The sequence below is a fragment of the Triturus cristatus genome, chromosome 8 (assembly GCF_964204655.1).
Source record: "Triturus cristatus chromosome 8, aTriCri1.1, whole genome shotgun sequence".
Lineage (NCBI taxonomy): Eukaryota > Metazoa > Chordata > Amphibia > Caudata > Salamandridae > Triturus > Triturus cristatus.
Window position 1 is genome coordinate 874,784,865 of NC_140591.1, and position 15,831 is coordinate 874,800,695.

General features: G+C 44.6%; 1 protein-coding gene across 1 annotated transcript in view; it reads left to right on the forward strand.

Annotated features, from left to right (window-relative positions):
* Positions 1 to 15,831, forward strand: part of ABI3BP (ABI family member 3 binding protein) — a 1,978,933-nt gene that overhangs the window by 1,775,479 nt on the left and 187,623 nt on the right. Inside the window, exon 106 of the mRNA XM_085622401.1 lies at positions 13,554 to 13,662. Coding sequence (XP_085478527.1) covers positions 13,554 to 13,662 — 109 coding nt within the window. The remainder of the gene's footprint in view (positions 1 to 13,553; positions 13,663 to 15,831) is intronic.

Here is a 15,831-nt window from a genome sequence, read left to right on the forward strand (position 1 = left end):
CCCCTTTCAGCTCGATCTAGTGCACAACCAACTGCATCAGCAACCCTCACAGCTTGGCTGGCCCTCTCAGATGGCCCTGCCACCTCATCTGGATTTTCATTTACAAGAGGGGCTGTATCTTCCAAGGGTGCTGGAACTCTGCGGGTATGGGAGGCATGCACCCAGTTTGGCAGTCCCCCACACTTCACTGCCGTGTTCGTGACCAGTATTACCTGGTATGGACCACGCCAACGAACATCCAGGCAACTCTTCCTCACGTGTTTACGCACAAGCACCCAGTCTCCCGGGCACAAGTCGTGGCACAGGTCAACTGCGGCTTTAACAGTTGCTGCTTGCACCTGCTGGGACACAGAATGGACTACGTCAGCCAGTCCCTTACAGTAGTCGAGAATCAAGTCATCAGTGATGCTAATCAAAGCAGTAGCAGGTATCGCTGGTAATCGCATTGCCCTCCCCATCAGGATCTCGTGTGGTGACAACCCCGTTCTCCTATCAGGAACACTACGAAGGCTCATAAGGACCAAGGGCAGTGCGTCAGGCCATTTCAAGGATGTCGAAGAACACACTTTCACCATCCGCGCTTTCAAAGTCCCATTAACTTGTTCCACAATCCCAGAAGCCTCTGGTCGATAACTGCAATGCAATCTCTGATCCACATTCAAGGCAGCACAGAGCAATTTCATGATCTCACTATGGAAGTGTGTCCCTCGGTCCGACACCAAAGAGGTCGGAAACCCGAACCTAGGGATAAGTTCCCTCAAAAACAGTTTAGCTACAGTGAGTGTGTCACACATACGTGTTGGGTAAGCCTCCACCCACCTCCAAAAGACACATACCACAACTAAGATGTACTTCAACCCATTACACTGCGGCATCTCAATAAAGTCCAACTGCATCCTATTGAAAGGCCCTCCTGACCTCCCAATGTGACTCAAGTTACAGCACTTCTCTTCCCTGCATTCATCTGCTGACATGTAACACACCTCTGACATTCGGCTTCAGCAACCGCACAAAACTTCGGATTGTACCATGTCTGTCTGAGCACCATTGCATCTCTGCCAAGATGTACTGCACCATGTATCAATCTTGCCATTGGACTCGACAGACATTCTGGTAACACAGCTCGTCCATCACTTGAAACCCACACATCCACATCTCCCTTCTCACATCCTGCTCGTATCCAGCTATCACGTTCTTGATCAGTAACCTCATCCTGCAATCGCTTTAGTTCCTCCCATGTATCGGCCATGGCTAACATCATGCTGAGATCGGTTCTTTCTTGGCTCTCTCTAGTGTACCCTCCAGTAAATATGCATCCTTGTTCTGCACAGAACCAGGCAACCTCATCAGCGTAGTTATTTCCTAGAGAAACAAAATCACTCCCTTTGCTATGTGCTGAACACTTGACAACTGCAATCGCTTTCGGACATTGTAATGCTTCCAACAATTGTCTCACATTTTCCCCATTTCTGATGGGCGAACCTGAAGATGTCATGAACCCTCTCTGTGACCATAACTGCCCGAAGTCGTGAACAACACCAAACCTGTACTGACTGTCAGTGTAAATCGTTATCCGAATCTGATCAGCAGCCAAACAGGCACGGGTCAAAGCAATGATTTCAGCTACCTGTGCGGAGTGTACTCCCTCTAAACAAGCAGCTTCAACCACTCCTGTGATGGTACATACAGCAAACGCTGCTCTCAATCGACCAACATCGTCTCTTAAACATGAACCGTCCACAAATAAAATTTCATCAGGATCAGGGAGCGGTTCATCAACAATGTCTGGTCTCGGTTTGGTGCATAGTTCAGTCACATCGAGACAGTCGTGATCCTCACAATCTTCACCATCTACATTTGGAATAGGCATCAATGTTGCCGGATTTAAAACAGAACACCTCTTCAAAATCACATTTTCTGCAGCAAGTATAACTCGTAACGTGTCAACCTGTTGTTGGTGAGGTGCTGTGTTTCAGTCCTTGTCATCAACAGTTCAACAGAGTGTGGCACATAAATTGTAAGTGGATGTCCCATTACAATACTCTCACATCTTTCAATACTGACACCTGTTGCAGCAACGGATTTAAGACATCCGGGCAACGCAGAAGCTACTGGATCTAAAGAAGCTGAAAAGTAGGCAACTGGTCTACTGGCACCTCCATGATTCTGAGTCAGGACTGGCAATGCACAACCTTTTCTCTCGCAATAGAACAATGTGAATGCCTTGTTGTAATCAGGCATCCCCAAAGCATCAAACAGTCATTGTCCCATGGTACCGGATCACTCACATCCTTGTGCGTCAGCCGTTGTAAAGGCTTCGCTTCATAGGAGAAGTTGGGAATCCATTGGCGACAATAGCCAACCATCCCCAAGAACATTCTGACTTCTCTCTGAGTGGTAGGCACAGGCATAATCATAATAGCCTCAATACGATCTGGTGACACCTTTCTCCTGCCCTTCTCAATTCTGTGACCCAAATACTGTACTTCACTCAGACAGTACTGCAATTTATTCAAGGACACCTTGTGTCCATTCTCTGCCAAATGATTCAGTAAAGCAATGGTATTGATTCTGCAAGCGTCTTCAGTTTCAGAAGCAACAAGCAAATCGTCAATGTATTGCACCAGTTCTGCGGCAACACAAGACTTTCAAGATTCTTCTTCAGGATCTGATTAAAGATCGATGGACTCTCTGTGTACCCCTGTGGGATACGACACCACGTGAACACGCGGTTCTCCAGCCGGAAAGCAAAAAGAAATTGGCTTTCCTCGTGGAGTGGTATCGAGAAGAATGCTTGACACAGATCAATAACTGAAAACCACTCCGCATCACATGGAATTTGGAACAGGATCACAGATGAATTCGGTACCACCGGACAACATGGGACAACTATCTCATTGATTTTTCGCAGGTCTTGCACAATCGTGAATTTTCCCGCTCGGTTTCTGTAGTCCCATGATAGGTGAATTACATGGGCTACCCATGATCTCTTTCAGAATTCCCTGCTTGATCATAGACTCAATTACAGGTCTGATCCCTGCAATCGTCTCAGGTGATAAATTGTACTGGGGCGTCCTAGGAAATTCTACATTCGGCTTGACCTGAATCTTCACTGGCTCTACACCTTTGACCAATCCAATCTCTTCTCCACTCAGGTCCCACACATCAATTGACACAGAATCCCTCAAATCAAGTGGAAGCTCCTTCACTGTCAGCGCCAGGTACATTTCTATACACACGCGCTGATTCGCAACCTTAAAGGTCGCAGCATCATCCTTTGTCTGCACTTCAACTCTCTTCGGTGTGCAATAGATGGTGCAATTCAGCTTGCACAACAGATCTCTTCCCAACAGGCAAACTGGACTTGAGTCACACACCACAAACTGGTGTTGATCTCGGAATGTTCCTATTCTCACAGGAATTGGCTCTGTCAATGGGCTAGTCAATTTCTTATTTGCTACACCAACAACTAGGATCGATTGTCCCGAGAGGGGTAGGTTAGGGACTACTGCTGATCTTACAGTAGACCGGGTAGCACCAGTGTCAACCAAAAAGGTGGTAGGGTGACCATCAATATCTGCTTCTACAAATGGTCCTCTCTGGTCTACCTCCAAGACTGTTCCAAACGTGCAGTCATCCTCCTCTCTCAGGCACCGTCATGCCAACGGGTCTGGACCGAACTCCTCACTCTCTTCGAACAAGGGCATCTGTTGATAAGTCCGAACTCCTTGCTGAACACTTTGGACCCTAGGTGGCTGAGGAACTTGCACCTGCGGGCTACTAGTCTCCCCTTTCACCATCCTAGGTCTAGTCACAGTGGGAACTACTTCAGGTACAGGGACCTGAACTATCTCTACTTCTTGCTGCACCTGATTCATTGGATTCAAGGGACACTCGCGCTTCCAGTGTCCAACCTGGTGACAAAGATGACACAGTGGTCTTTTTCAATGTTGCCACATCCATCCCTGTCTTGGGATCAACTGACTTTGGTCTTCCCTGACCTTGGACATTCTGATTCCCTCCTTGATTATTTCCCTGCCATTAGGCTGTCCCTGAGCCATTTGCATCTGAACAAGCATCAATTTGTCCTTCAACTTCCTGTGCTTCGATTCTATCTCATCACTACAGTACCTGGCATACCGCAAAATCTCATCCACCGGCTTGTTCTGCCAACAAACAAATGCTGCTGTATCATTAGACTAACCTCTGGCCTCAATCCCAACACAAACTTTGAAACAAACTGTCCCATGTCCTTTGTATCCAAGACATCTAATACACTGTACTGCTTAAAGGCCTGCAAGGGTCTTTCATAAAACTCATGCACTGTCTCTTTTGGCTCTTGCACTGTCCTATTTATTTTGACCCAATCACTATCCTGAGGTGAAATTTTCGACTTCAGCAACGTGATCACTTGTTCGAACTTCTTCATGACTATAGGTGACGGAACATTTGAAACAGGATCCCTGTCAGGCTCTGAAGTTGGCCACTCAACAGCGATCTTACATGCCGACCATAAACTGCTCGGAACCACAATGTCAAACAGCGTATTCAAATCAATCCACAACACCTTTGAGATCTTGACAAACCGATCGACCTGCTTGTACCACTCGACGAAATTCTCCCGCAAGCGGAGAAAATGGTTCGTAAATGCAGCCAAATCACCCCTACTCCAAGGCACATATCCTCCATTCTGTACCTCTCGTAAAGGGAAATTTCCTACATCCATCATCCCCCCCCACCTGGAGGTGGCGTCTCTCCTATCGTCCTTTTAGAGCTCCTCTTCTTGGACCACCTTTCTTCCCATTTGTCAAGCATGATCCTTGCACGCATTGCTATAATCAAATCCTTGATATGGGTCCTCAATCCCATGACCCTCTTCTCTTCCAATTCTTGGTCACTATACTGCAATCTATGGCTTCCCTGCAATGATTTCGTTTTAGATAGATCCACGTCATACCTCTTAGCCAATTCAGACAATTTCTCATGTGCAGTTCTTGCCTTGCGAGTCACATCTTTCGCTACAAAAAGTAACTCATCTTGCTCGTACATGTACGTTCTCTCAAGAGGCAAATTTCCACTTATTATCTCATCTACTTCTGCTTTCAACCTTACCACATCTAGCATTCTCCCTTTCAAGGCTCCCTTCAGTATTTCTCGACATGCTGCCCCATTCCGTTCATCGTACTCGCATTCCTGTTCTTGAGTTCTAATCCCTTCTGTCATGCTCCTAGAAACAGAACGATTTCCTAAATTGCCTTGCTCACTTTCTACAGTTCTCTCACTCTGATTTTGATTCCTCACTGGCGGTGCCCACATCCGCAAATCTGATCTTGATTCAACCAAAGACCTTGGTCTTGCTGATCTCGCATCCACCTGTCCCCTAGAGGAGTCTGCTATAGCTGGCAATGACATACTCCATTCAATAGGTTTTGGAGTCTGCTCCATCCCGCTCACTATTCAATTTCCCTCTACCACACTTCTCGATCCTACAGCTGACTGTACTGAACTCCCAACCTTCTCTTGATCTGGGTCGTAAACTGAAAAAATAGGTCCAATGGTAACCGGTACCTTTAGAGCATCCGGTAACCTCACACCTCTCCCAACCTCTGTACTTGCTACAGACTGATTTTTCATGCCCTCAGTTCCTGTCGAAATTTTCCCTTCTACTCTCACTTCTGGCTGAGTCTGTAATCCACTAGTCCCTTCTGCTTGAGCTGACTTCCCTTCGTAGGAATCTGGATTGTACGGAGGTGGTCTCTCAGACAACAACCTCTCTACTAGACTGTCATCTGTATCACTGTCGTCATCATCTGCACTCTTTGACTTAGCACTGTCTGTCTTCTCCAGTAGTGGGTACAACCTGTCCCCCTCTATCGTTTGTACTCTCCACCTCTTCTCTTGTGAATCCCACCTCGCATCCTGGAATGCCTTAATTGACTTCTTCACCCTTTCTTGACTTCGGTCTCTTTGCCTGTCATGTGCTGCTCTAATCCATGCATGCAATGCCTCAAACTGAGTTGGTCTTGGCAAACGTCGCAACGAAGACATTACAGATTTCAATTGATACAACACTTCCAACCTAAAGGAGCCATATCACGGGAAAGCCAATTCTCCCTCGCCTTGGGTCATTTTATGCCAATTTTCAGGCCAAATTATAGTATGCAACCCCACATTTCTTGCCATATAATGCGCCGGAGTATCCTCGGGAGGGGCTACTTCTCCCCCACGAGTAACCACATGTTTGTCATCTCTACATAATTCTCGGAAAACCTTAAAACATTTCATGATGAACAATTTTTGATCACACACAATATTTTCGTTCACTTCCTGATGTCAAATCTACCAATAGCAGCGCGACTCACCCAACCGACCTATCGCAGCGCGACACCTTCTGACGTCACTTTTCCTCCGCTCGCTGCAGTTCCCCTCCTTCACAATTCACATCTCACCCTCGCATTCGTCCCATTCACACGCTGAAATAACAGTTTGTCCCAAACAAGTTACTTCTCTGATTGTCCGTCTACAGTCTCTCGAAATTGTCGACCTCAGCTGGCAACTATCTGTCCGCGAAACGACCGGACAATCGCCTCTCTGATAGGTTTCAATTATTCAAATTCCACGTACAACAACCCACGACCAGCGTCGGTTACTCATGCACTCACACATTCGCACCCCCTATCTCGGTCCGGGTAATCGATGACGTCTCACGTTCCCATTTCGGTGGTCAACAAAATCTACCGCGGGTGTCTTCTACACCACAATCACTTAAGCTACTCGTCGAGCCTAAAATTTTCCCGGGCTGCGTGCGCTCACAGCCTGATCTCACAATCACTCAACACTCACTCCAACTCCGCAAGACATCACACATTCAAATCAACACCGCAATCTACAAACATCTCACCCTATACATACTCACTCCTCCACGAACTGCTGCTTTCCACCGCACCGCTACTCTCCATCAATCTCCATCAACTGCCGTTGTCCGCTGCTCGCCATCCGATGAGTCACCATCACTTGACTTCTGTGGTCCTCTAGAATCTCTTATCTTAATCTAGATCTCCCCTCACTATCAGAGATAACCATCCTACTCTGCTACCAACTGATAGGACCGGATTCTTGCCTACCTGATTATCTCCAAGAATCCTCTCTGGTCACCAGGATCTTTTTATCTGCTAAATAGTGTAGAGGGGAGGAAATTCAAATCTAAATACATAATCACCAGAATCAAATCTCATTTAGGAAGGACCACTGACTCCGACTCAAAAATTTGTAGGATTTTATTACAACCAAAAATAACTGCACATAGAGACACCTTAGCACAAGGTGTAAAAGATAAATGGCACTAAAACAAACGCATGTCTACGTAAGAGTCTCATACGGCTCAATACAAAAAGAATAACAAGCTCTAGAAGCATAAGAAATGCAATGGTAAATCCAATATCCACATTAGGAATCATTAGCCTAAAAGGAAATCAGTTAACCTTTCCCTACTCTAACTCTAAGTTGACATCCCTACTTAGCATTTCCCATCCCAGGCAAGAGAATAAAAGGTGTCAGAAGTGAAGACTTCCTAAGAAGTACATTCACTTAGTCAGAGCTCGTTCTAAGAGGCTCCTTCTAGCTTCCCATCTAAACCGCAACTGCTCAACCCACGGGGCACTGTCCCTAATACAAAATCCCAAAAACGTAGAACACGCCCTTCGGCACACCTCTTCAGCCAGGTCTTCTTCCAGTACTTTTCCAGTGAAACTTGTAATTCATCCAACGACGGTTAGCTTGACCTTGAGTCCCAAGCACCTTCTCCGCTGAAAGTATCATCCGCTCATTCCAATGTACTCCCCTGTTGGCTTCATGTACCATCCTAACTCCTAAAACAAAGACCTATTCTGACTAACAAGCTAAATGTCCTTGCACCTGCAACAGAAACATGGGAACAAAAACTTTTCTCTTCTCTAAGATTTTCCATCATCCCGTAACCCAAAGCCTTTACCAAGGGAAATCATTTTTCGGCCTACAACGTTAGCTAACATAAGAAAATGAACAGGCCTTTCTCCTTAAACGTATATGCGATCAGGCCTTTACACTGTTAAACACTCCTAAATAACACTCTAAGCATTAGTTCATTACTTTTTATACGTGAATAAGCAAACTTGCACGTGCAACTTTAACATGGCACACGTTTAACTAACACATTGCATTATGTGAGAATCAAACATTATGCATTTACTAAAACACATTCACAATGATCTGCAGCATTACTTTTCATAAAAAGCATGGTTACATTTCTAATCACACCTATGTTAAACGATTCTAGTAATACATTTCTATGGCACACTTAACCTACATCGATTAATATGCGGGTGCTGACTAACGGTGAATATGATGCACCCCTACAAACTTCAGAATAACATGACGCTCTATCAGTTCCCCCCTTTGCTGACAAATGTCATCACACCATCACACAATTAACTCCCTTGGAGAAAGAACTGACATAAACAGTACTTGTTGCCATCCTCCCTCGTTGGAACCTCTCCATATTCTTGATATTCTGATATTGACTATCCTGCAGTCTTGCCATTCGCATCTCACTCGCTCTAAGAGCTCTTTCAATTCTGTTTCCTCTGTACCACTTGTAAGCTCTGATGAGACCCCACAAGCAAATCACACAAACCACAACAATAATGAGGGGTTTTAGCACGAACCCAAGGAACCCCTTTCCCAAATTCGCAAACCAACTTCCCACACGACCGAATCCTTTACCAATCTTTTCCCAAACACCTTCTTCAGTCAAATCCTCAATCTCTTGATGAATCGTGGTAATGTTGTCTATATATGTCTCCAGATCCTTGCTATTGTCTGGAATATACGTACAACATTCCTGAACTTTCAGTAATTTACAGACTCCGCCCTCTTTTGCCAATAATACATCTAAAGCAAGGCGATTCTGCAAAACCATCATCCTTATCGACAACATGACGCTCTACCAGTTGCGCCCCTCAAAAATGACTAGATGTCTGAGCTCAGTTGGAAGACCATGAATTACTGGAATATTTCATAAAAATATGTTGGGTTTTTAGCCAATGTCCAAGTAGAACTAGGATGAAAGTGCTCCATTAAGACTCATTTTTTTGTAAACGTTTTGCAGGGGGAGGATCTCTCCTCTAACTCCTGGGCTAATTTAGGCTTGCTCGCACTCTATGCAGTTTCAAACATGATTGGCACCATACCTCTTAAAATTAACTAACCAGAGGACAGATAGAGTACTTAAACTTTATTCATACTCTGCACTATGACTGTTTTTTCCCTGCTAAAGTGGAAACCCGATTTAGTAGAAGTCCCAAAACAAGCCGTGAAAGCAGAAAGAACAATACTTTCTGTTCATACAGTACAGCCCAGTGTGCTTACAGACCCTTGGCGCGTGTACTACAGTAACCATATTTGCTGTCTAGAAGCACTGTCTAACTAAAAGCTTGACAGCTTTTTTTAAATAACACACAAATCCAAGTTTTGTTTGGAAAAGTGTATGGTAGTGAGACAAAGAGCAGACTGCTCTTCTTGGGATTTCTCAGTTTATTTCCATTGTTGGCGTTGTGCTTTCTGCACTCGGTTTAAAAGCAGGATCTCACAGTCATGTCTCAGCTTTGACACATTATCTGCCACGTGATTGTGGAAAATTAGCATTTGAGAGTCATCTAGCAAAGTGAAATTGTCAGTGCTGGTATGCTGTCCTCTGCTGCAGCAGCTTTGTAAAATATACCTTTGTTCCTCGTCAAGGAAAGTGGGTATTTAGCAGAGCAGGATGTAAACCTACACAAGTAATAGGTTCACAATTTCCTCTTACTGGGAACCAAGCACCCTGTTGTAGCGTTTGACTCTCTGGGTAGGGAAGCAGAGCAGTCCAAGACCTAATTTAGAAAAAGGAAAACTACATTTATCACACACATACCACTTAATACTGTGCAATAATGTACAGCTTTATTCGTATGGCAGATTGAAAATACCATAGATGACATTGCAAAATCACATTTGACTACTAAGAGGCATTACCCTAAAATCACAGTAACCCCCCACTGGTGACAGATAGCAAATCACAATATAGGGTGGGGATCACTTTAGATAAAACAGACCTGTTGACATTATCAAGGGTTTATCATATTACAGGAACAACAAACCACATGTGAAAAACACTATCATTTTGTGTGTAAATGCAATGATTAATAATAACTATGGGTAAAAGCAATTATTAATGTCAATAAAGCAGACCAACCTTCATTAGTAATTACTGTCAGTTTTATTATTTTAATAACAGAGTAATCACTGTTGCCATTATTATTTCAATAAAACATTTTAAATGAACATATTCTATGTATGTGTGCTGCTTATATGATTTTAGACCATATAAAATGCAATCATAAAAACAGCCCCTAGACGGCACCACTTTCAGGCCACATAAAATGCAACCCTTGATCCAGCCCCAAGAGAGCGCTGCACTCCATATATTTTCATTGTACACCTTCAGCCTGCAAAAAAATCCAGCCATAGAACTAGCCACTAGAGAATGATACACTCCTAACCGTAGAAGAAAAGCTCCAGCCTTGGTAGTGCTTTCAAAAAATAGGAGAAAATCCTTGAGGGTCCTGGATTTCTTGACCCCACAAATGTAGGGTCAGTCTGATAAACATTATTTCTGGGGGGCCGATGTAATGCCTACAGCTCCAGAACACTTTCCAGGTTCGTTGGTGTTGCCCTAGCTCTCCTTGGGCCAACACAAGGCAAGAAAAACAATCAACAAGCTCCGTGTGGCAATATGGGACACTCCAGCCAAAAACAGTATGTTTTTTTTTTTTGTCTTTGAGGGAGTTGCCCGGTCCGACCTGAACACCCTGTGCTGCTCATTATTGGAGCCATGCAGGGAGCCCACTCCGCGTGCCCAAGCCGGGTCCCCCACAACCAGCTCCATCGTTGCCAGCACTCTTCCTTTCCCTGCCCGCACCCTGTCGGCAGGGTGCAGTGTCCTCCGGTGGCTCCCATACTCCCCTGGATTTGGGCACAGGTAGCATCGGTGAGGCACCGCCATTAGGGGGCTGGGCACAACAGCAGTCCCCCGTTCTCTGCTAGTGTGCTGGGGCCCAGAGTTGGGATCCCAAGCCCGTGCATCCATCAGCCCCTGGGAAGATGGGGACCCCTGGGCAAAAGCTGAACTGGGGAGGGGGCCCCATGCATGACTTTTCCCTCCAAATAATTCTTGCTCTAACCCCCTGGGCCCTGCCCCAATCTGTGTGTAATTGAAAGGAGATGCGACAGAGCCTTACACACTCTGTTTTTGTAGAAGTTCAGTGGTCCCCAATATTTATAAGGCCATAACTCTGGCCCCGTTGGGCCAATTTGGACAATTGTGTGCTTAGCTTAGTCTTGGTGGCGCGCGCTAGCTAGCGGGAGCAGACCTCCTCACCTCCAAGGCAGTGCATTTCGCAGGAAGCTGGTTCCACTGGCCCTCTGCACCAGCTCTCTTCCTGGTATTTGCTCCTGGATGTAGAAGTGCAGATCTTTCCCCCCAACTGGTCTTCAGGGGGGTGTAAGGGGGCCAGCCATTCTTTTGCGTCTTCCTTTCTGGATAACTCTTAGGCAATCATTTTCGCAATTCAGCAATAATAGTTGCAGAGCAAAGACCCACGTTTCAAAGGAAAATAAGTTTATGCCGCAGTTAGCAGCAGAGAGGGTTAACAGTAACTAGATCTTAGTGCAAAATCAGCAGCATGTTTCCTGGCAAGGTTTATGTATAAGGTGCATTAAGTGCCAGGCACAGCAGCACATTGACTCAGGAGCCTTCTCTCTAAGCTTCAGCTATAGCAGGACGCCGCAGCATATTTACAGTAAAATGCAGGTTGTGCAAGCCTGACCAGCAACATTGTTCAGGATTTGTATCTATGTGCTGCAAATAGTGCACATGTTGCACAGCAGCTCAAGCATAGGCAGAGAGAGGCTGCATGTTTGATTCATGAATATATTTGCAGTCAAAATATGTTTATTGCTAAATAAAAGGTGTTTAATGATTATGAACCCTGAAAAAAGACATAGCACAAAATAAGTGACAAAAAAATCCAAAAGCTGCCAGTGCATGACAGGAACATTGAAAAACAAAGTATCTTAAAGATGTGTTTGTTAAACAATATGTGTTGAACTTGAGAATATATTATTAGCACATCCACACGGAATGATTCAGAACAAGTTTGATGAGGCACTAAACTTCGTGCAAGGGTGCCTGCGTTGGCACTAGGCTGCTGAAACGGCAACAAGGCGGGGAAAGGACAGGAATGCACTGTATTAGATAAATATGGGCAGTCCTGTCATTTCACTTTGTCATAGGGCAGAGCAGCAAAGTGACCTATTGCGCTGCCTTATGCCAAATCCCCATATATCTGCCTCTCTGTGTTTAACTTGTCACATCTGCCAGTGATTCAAAAACAGAGGTCAAATGTCAGGCTGCTTATTCTTTTAACTTGGGATTGGTGTTCACTTTTCTTTCTCTGACTGCAAAGTGAGAAGAGTTTTTAAAATGAATTATGTGACAATGTAGGATGTTGTTTTTTTCAATGTACAACAAAATGTAAATACCTGTAAATGAACTGTATGGATCCAGTAGTTAGGAAAGAAAAAATGGCGCACTTTTTTTTTTAACCACTTGTATGCTCATGACGAGCCCAACTCGTCATGAGGCACAGTGGAGCTGTGCTCATGACGAGCTCGGCTCGTCATAATGGTCGCGCCACTCCCACGCGTAATTGATTCCCCCCTGAGCGGGAGAATCAATTAGCGGGCGGAGTCGTGACGAGCCCAGCTCGTCATGAGCACAGCTACACTGTGCCTCATGACGAGCTGGGTTCGTCACGAGCACAGCGCTGCCGCCGCTGCCCCCGCCGCACCGCGGGGGAATTACCCCCGCGGCGAAGGGGTTAAATTCCTAAGTGTGCTGGAAACATGAAATATTATAAGGATCAAAACAAATCAAGATGCTTACTTGGTGATGAATGTACAAATGACAAATATTAACAGAAACCCGATTTTCACACATCATTAATTGAGTGGTATATTGTGATATCAATAAAACTGTATGTCTGTGCAAGTGCAGTGGCCATTTCAATGGAAAATGTGTTGTCTGTAAATGACAGAGCACTACCACATGATGTTTTAGGTACATTAAAATATCCCCCTCGTCATGTACCTTAAATGTGGGTGGGTCGCAAAAGGTTCTTTTTCTAAAAAGTGGACCGTGGTTCTAAAAATTGTGGAAACCACTGCTCTAGAGTGAGGAATCTGTTGGGGTGACAAGCTCTAGAACGCTTTGATTGTAAGTTGAGTAATTAAAATGGGAGGAAAACAAGAGCAGGACCAACGATACAAAAATGGTTTCAACAAATGCACAATCATTTGTCAGCACCAGACTTTAAATATTGTTGAAGCGAACCCTTTAAAACCTGGGGATGGATATTAAGCATCATTTATAGAAGATCAGTTTAAGGTTGATTGTTTTTTTTTTTCTTGCTTATATTTAGAGTACAAAGTTATTTCTAAAGAGAACGGAGGGCAATCTGGAAAGGATCAGTCTATTTTAACAACAAATCAAACACATTCCACAGTGGAGAACCTAAAACCGAACACAAGGTAAGGCTCTCTGATTGTTCTCTGCACATGTATGCTTCAGACTGGAGCAGTTTCTGCATGCCATTGTAAGTGTGAGGAAGAGAATTCAGGATAGGACTTTCCATCCCACCCTCAAGGCTGTAATGCTTAGCTGTCCATGTCCATGTCTGGGCTGAAACATAGACTTCATTATGGTTGGACCCTTGGCACACTGACTCAACAATACTCCTTCACTGAGCGAGGCATTTCTCCTGTCGCAACCAGATTGGAGGAGCTTCTTTCTTCCTACTTGGAAATATTGTCCTCAGTTGTTTAGTGACTGCAGACTTACTCTGAATGCTGTTTTGCCTCTCTATTCTGAAGATAGGTTGGTTAGGGGCCCAAGGACTATCAGAGGGGCAGGCTGCCTTACTAAGGGTTGCTCTATTGAAGAGAGATTTGCAGGGCATAAGTCACTTGCCAGTGATTTGCAACCATAGAGTCGCATGATAATAGTGGTTGCCCTGGGGGACAGGTGTTGTGAATTATATAAAGCCTCTACTAACACCAAATACAAGTAGATATAGTTTGAATTGCCTCAGCCGATGTATATCACATCTGAAAATGTGCCACTGTATAAAGACTCTGTCAATGAGGAATGCATTATGCGTTCAGGGGTTCAGGGATAGTGCGCACTTGGGATGTTGAGCTGCCCATATACTAGTGGCTATCAGGTATGTATTAGAGAGTGCACTGCTGCCTTCACTGGCTTGCAGCTGGACTGCAAGATGGAAGCGTGAGTCCTGGGGTTGGTTCTCTGACAGAGTAAGGAGGCCAGAAATTGAGATATATGCAATTACCGTAGGTACGGCATCTTGCTCTCTTCTCATTGTGAAAGAGCGTGCCTATAGTGATGGGAAGGCGCTATGATAGAGAGTAAACGTATTGAAGACAATCAGGCCAAGGAGGCTATGACACCTCCTCAACATGCTAAACATGGCAATTGTGTACTAAACATAGGATTACTGTGGTGCAAGAATAGCAATGATGGAAGAAGATTGCTGTTATGTCTGTCTAGTGATTATAGTGGGGAAGCAGAATGAAACTCAGCTGAGCGATGTGCAATGTTCTTGAACGTGAATGGATTTACGTTTTATGTTTGTATTTATAAAATAAATCACATTTATGAAACATTAAAGTTGGACTGCTCTGCTGATCTTAGGTAGAAATGCCTATATCTTAGTCATAATAGCTTGTGTGCTCATATCGTCACGTATATATTCAGTGGGAGAAACTCCATATGCCCTACGAAAAATCCCCACACTTTTTTTTTAAACTCTTTGGACCCCTGTATTTGGCCTCTGCTGACACTTTAAAATCAGATGTCCTTCACTTTCAATTCAGGCCTGTTTGAAATGGGTTAGACCATAGGCTGCAAAGGGCTCATGCAAATTGTGCAAATGGTTGTCCTTGGAGATCCAAATCTTAGTTTGGTCCCATTGTACTTTGGAGCTCCATAAAGACTAATGGTGATAACAGATGCCCATGAGTCAAGGAGACCCAGGTAAAGTATATCTAAGGTGCCTGGCACCTTCCTGGCTACATTTGCAGATTTCCCACCCTTTGAGAAGCTTTGCTTTGGTAATCTGCTAATGCTACCTGACCTCTAGGAGTCCAAATTGGTTACAGTCTTTTTGTTTTGTACTTGACAAGAGATTTGGGGCCAGATGTACGACCCTTTTTTGCACTCGCATTTGGGAGTTCGGCCCGTTTGCAACCGCAAAAAAGGGTAATGGCATGTACAAACGCTATTTTGCGAGTCACTGACTTGCAAAATCTCGTTTGCGACTCTTGCAATTAGGATAAGGGCGTCCCTTCCTAACAGCGAGGCTCACTGCCATGGACTATTGTTTTGCGACCGCAAAGCACTTGCAGTTTACCACCTACTTCAAGTAGGTGGTAAACCACTCGCAAATGGGAAGGGGTCCCAAAGGGACCCCTTTCCCTTTGTGAGTGTGTGAGAAAATATTTTTTAAGAGCAAGCAGGGGTCCAAGGGACCACTGCCTGCCCTTAAAAAAATGAAACTGAAAAGTTTCATTTTTCTTTTTTAATGCATCCCGTTTTCCTTTAAGGAACACAGGCTGCATTAAAAGAAAAACACTGCTTTATTTTAAAAGCAGTCCCAGACATGGTGGTCTGCTGACCCCAGC